At 50.5% G+C, this 2,980-nt stretch overlaps 1 protein-coding gene across 1 annotated transcript; it reads right to left on the reverse strand.

Moving 5' to 3' along the window:
- Positions 1-304: 304 nt before the first annotated feature.
- Positions 305-1,877, reverse strand: MRPL34 (mitochondrial ribosomal protein L34). The gene is made up of 2 exons (XM_054981217.1): positions 1,796-1,877; positions 305-874 (listed from the first exon to the last, which is right to left on the reverse strand). The coding sequence occupies exons 1-2, from the start codon at positions 1,807-1,809 to the stop codon at positions 556-558; spliced, it is 333 nt and encodes a 110-aa protein (XP_054837192.1). The 5' UTR covers positions 1,810-1,877; the 3' UTR covers positions 305-555.
- Between the last annotated feature and the right edge of the window lie 1,103 nt (positions 1,878-2,980).

Genomic DNA, 2,980 nt, shown 5'->3' on the forward strand with positions numbered 1-2,980 from the left:
GTGCCTGGCCCAGGCCACCTCTCCCATAGTAGGGTGGGGCCTCCTAGATCCTACTCCAACACTCTACACCATGCTTGAAGTTCGCTTTAAATATTTTTGATAAGGGAAATTGTTTTGATACGTATGAAACTGTACCTCCTAGGACTTCCAAGATAAAGCAACAGAAGCTCCAAGCAGGTTTCTCCTGTTGAAGATATCAAAATGCACATGGAACAAAGTATTAAACTACAAAACTGCTGCATTAAAACCACCCAAATGCTCCATATACACATAGCTGAGTGACAAAAATAAGCATAAAGCTTGGTATAATTTACATTTTTAATTACAGAATTACAAACAGAAAATTAGCAACTGAAGTATACTAAATGAGAGGATCCTAAGGATTTCCCCCCTTTCACTTGAAAGGACAGATTATAGCTTAGTTTGGTGCATAGAAGTCCTTGCCACATTTCTCTAGCTGAGCAAGGAAAGCAGCTGATATCCAAACAGGTCTTGCTTCCAATTCTCTGACACTTCCTTCAGCTTTGTACTTCTAATATTAGTCCTCCTGAGCAATCAATGTGATAAAGATTTCCTGCCCTTCAGCATACGGCGGAGGATCACCTCGATCCCGCTGGCTGACCGGATACGCTTGATCCAGCCATGTTTATGTTTCCGTTTAAGGTTTGATGGCTGGTATTCATTCCCTCGGGCTTTGGTGCGGATCTGCTGATAATTCCATGGTACTACTTGCCCTGGAAATTTCTGGCAGGTGCCCACTGGATCTAGTGACATGCAGGGGGCCAGATGCCGTCCCCATGTCATGGAAGAACCAGAAGCGATTCCATGGCGGAAGAGGATGAAGGTGGTCACTTGCTGCCTCCAAAGGAGAGATCTTGGGATTGCAAGAGAGAAAAATCAGTTCAGACATCAAACAATATGAAAGGGGGGAAAACTAAATGGTCAAAACTGAGGATATTCTCTGGGCCTCCCCGCCTCATGCTACATACTCTTTATTTTATCTTTTAAATGGAGCTCTAGTCTAAAGGGACAACGACATCCTATTTTGCCTCAATTTTTTTCCCAGGATTTCTCTCAGAACTGAGAAGGAACAGGGAAGAGAAATTAGAATTTGGGGTGTAGCAGAAGGCAGCTGCAGCTAGGGTTGCCAGCTCCAAGTTGGGAAATTCCTGGAGATCTGGGGGGTGAAACCTGGAGAAAGAGGGGTTTGGGGAGGGAAAGGACCATGGCATGGCATAATTCCACAGAGTCGACCCCCCCAAAGTAGCCATTTTCTCCAGGAGAACTGATCTCTGTGGCCTGGAGACCAGTTGTAATTCCGGGAGATCTCCAGCCACTACCTGGAGGCTGGCAACCCTCGCCCCAGCTGAAGCAGGGCTGGGCGGGCTGAGGTCCTCTTTATTAAGATCCAGCACTCTACGTTTGTTCGCTAGTATTAATTAAACGAGGTCATTAAAAACTGGGAGAAGTCTGTCCGCCCCCCAAATTTCCCAACTTTTCCTCTGGGCCTTCTCCACCCTAGGCGGCACGCGGGAACAAGAACGCACGAGCGACAGAGAAGGGTCCCCCCCCCCCGAACATCCAACGGGACGGGAGGGCCAAGGCGCATGCTCAGAAGAGCCCCTTCCAGCATGACCAGGGCCCAGAGGCCCTCAGTTTGCGCAGACCCGCTTCAAGCAGCTCCGCGAGAACCCCGCGCGACCCGCTCAGCGGCTCGCCTTGGCCAGCCGGCGACGGAACGGGCGGCGCAGCGGCCCAGAGGCGGCCTCCCCTCCGTGCTTCGCCGGGCCCTTACCCTCCGGGCCCCATCTGGCCTCCCACCGACGCCGCTTCGCCTCAAAGCAAAGATGGCGCTCATTGGCCAAGCTGACGAGCCAATCAAGAACGCGGAGGTCGGAAGTGGGTCGGCTGCGACGCTTAGGATTCTGGGGGATGCAGTCCGGCGAAGCGCCGTGCCCCCCCGTTTGACGTCATTTGATCCGCCAGCCGATCGACCAATTCCCGGTTGAGCAATGACAGGTTTTCCACGCCTTACCCTTTGGCGTCACACAGCCTAGCAACAAGACAAAAGGAGAAAAAGACTTCGTTACCCATCATTCTCCGAAAAAATGTCCTCCTTAAAGGACAGAGAGCTGCAGGTGCCGCGACGGAAGAATGTAGCGGTTAAATGACAGACGGTTTTTTTCCTTTCCCCGCATCCTGACCAACCAGAGGAATTCGCTGAGGAAAAAAAATCAGTAGCAGTAGCACCTTTAAGGCTAACCAAGCTTTCGAGAACCACAGCTTTCTTCGTCAGATGTTTGACGCTGCATCTGACGAAGAGAGCTGTGGTCCTCGAAAGCTTCTGCTACAATAAAGTGGGTTAGTCTTAAAGGTTCTATTGGACTCTTTAGTATTTTCTGACTACAGACCAACACGGCGAACTGCTTTGGATCTGTGATCGAAGAAACAATACTTCCCAGCACGCTTTGCAGCGCACCGCGCCTGCATATTAGGCGTCCGTGGAGAAAGGGCTGGCCGGCGCTCTCAGGGAGCCCTTCGTACCTGGCTTCTGGCCTGTTCAGCTCAAATACTCAAAAGCAAGGAGGGGAAATGTACAGCCTGGGCTCCCGAGAGCGCTTTAAGGTGCAGCGGCCCCTGATTTGGGAACGAAGGGAGTCACGTTGCTTACGGCCCTTGTTGGCTCCTCACGAAACCAGCGGAGAGCTTTTTTCCGCTCCATATGAAGCCTGCTGCGTGTACCTTAGTTTCATTTCTATAGCATGGTAATAGAGAAGAAATACAAATACAAGAGGAAGTGTAGTAGTCTAGGGTGTTGAATGAGGCTTGAGCAGCAGTCCAGGTAACCCTCATCAGCTGCGTAGGGTCAGGCTGACTTATGTACAGATGGAATGAGATCTGTAGGCGTAACAAGAAATTACAAGAAGGACTGGGATATGCAAGGGTTTAGCAACAGCCAGTTAGGCGTCTGCAAACCCTT

This window comes from Eublepharis macularius, chromosome 5 (assembly GCF_028583425.1).
Source record: "Eublepharis macularius isolate TG4126 chromosome 5, MPM_Emac_v1.0, whole genome shotgun sequence".
NCBI lineage: Eukaryota > Metazoa > Chordata > Lepidosauria > Squamata > Eublepharidae > Eublepharis > Eublepharis macularius.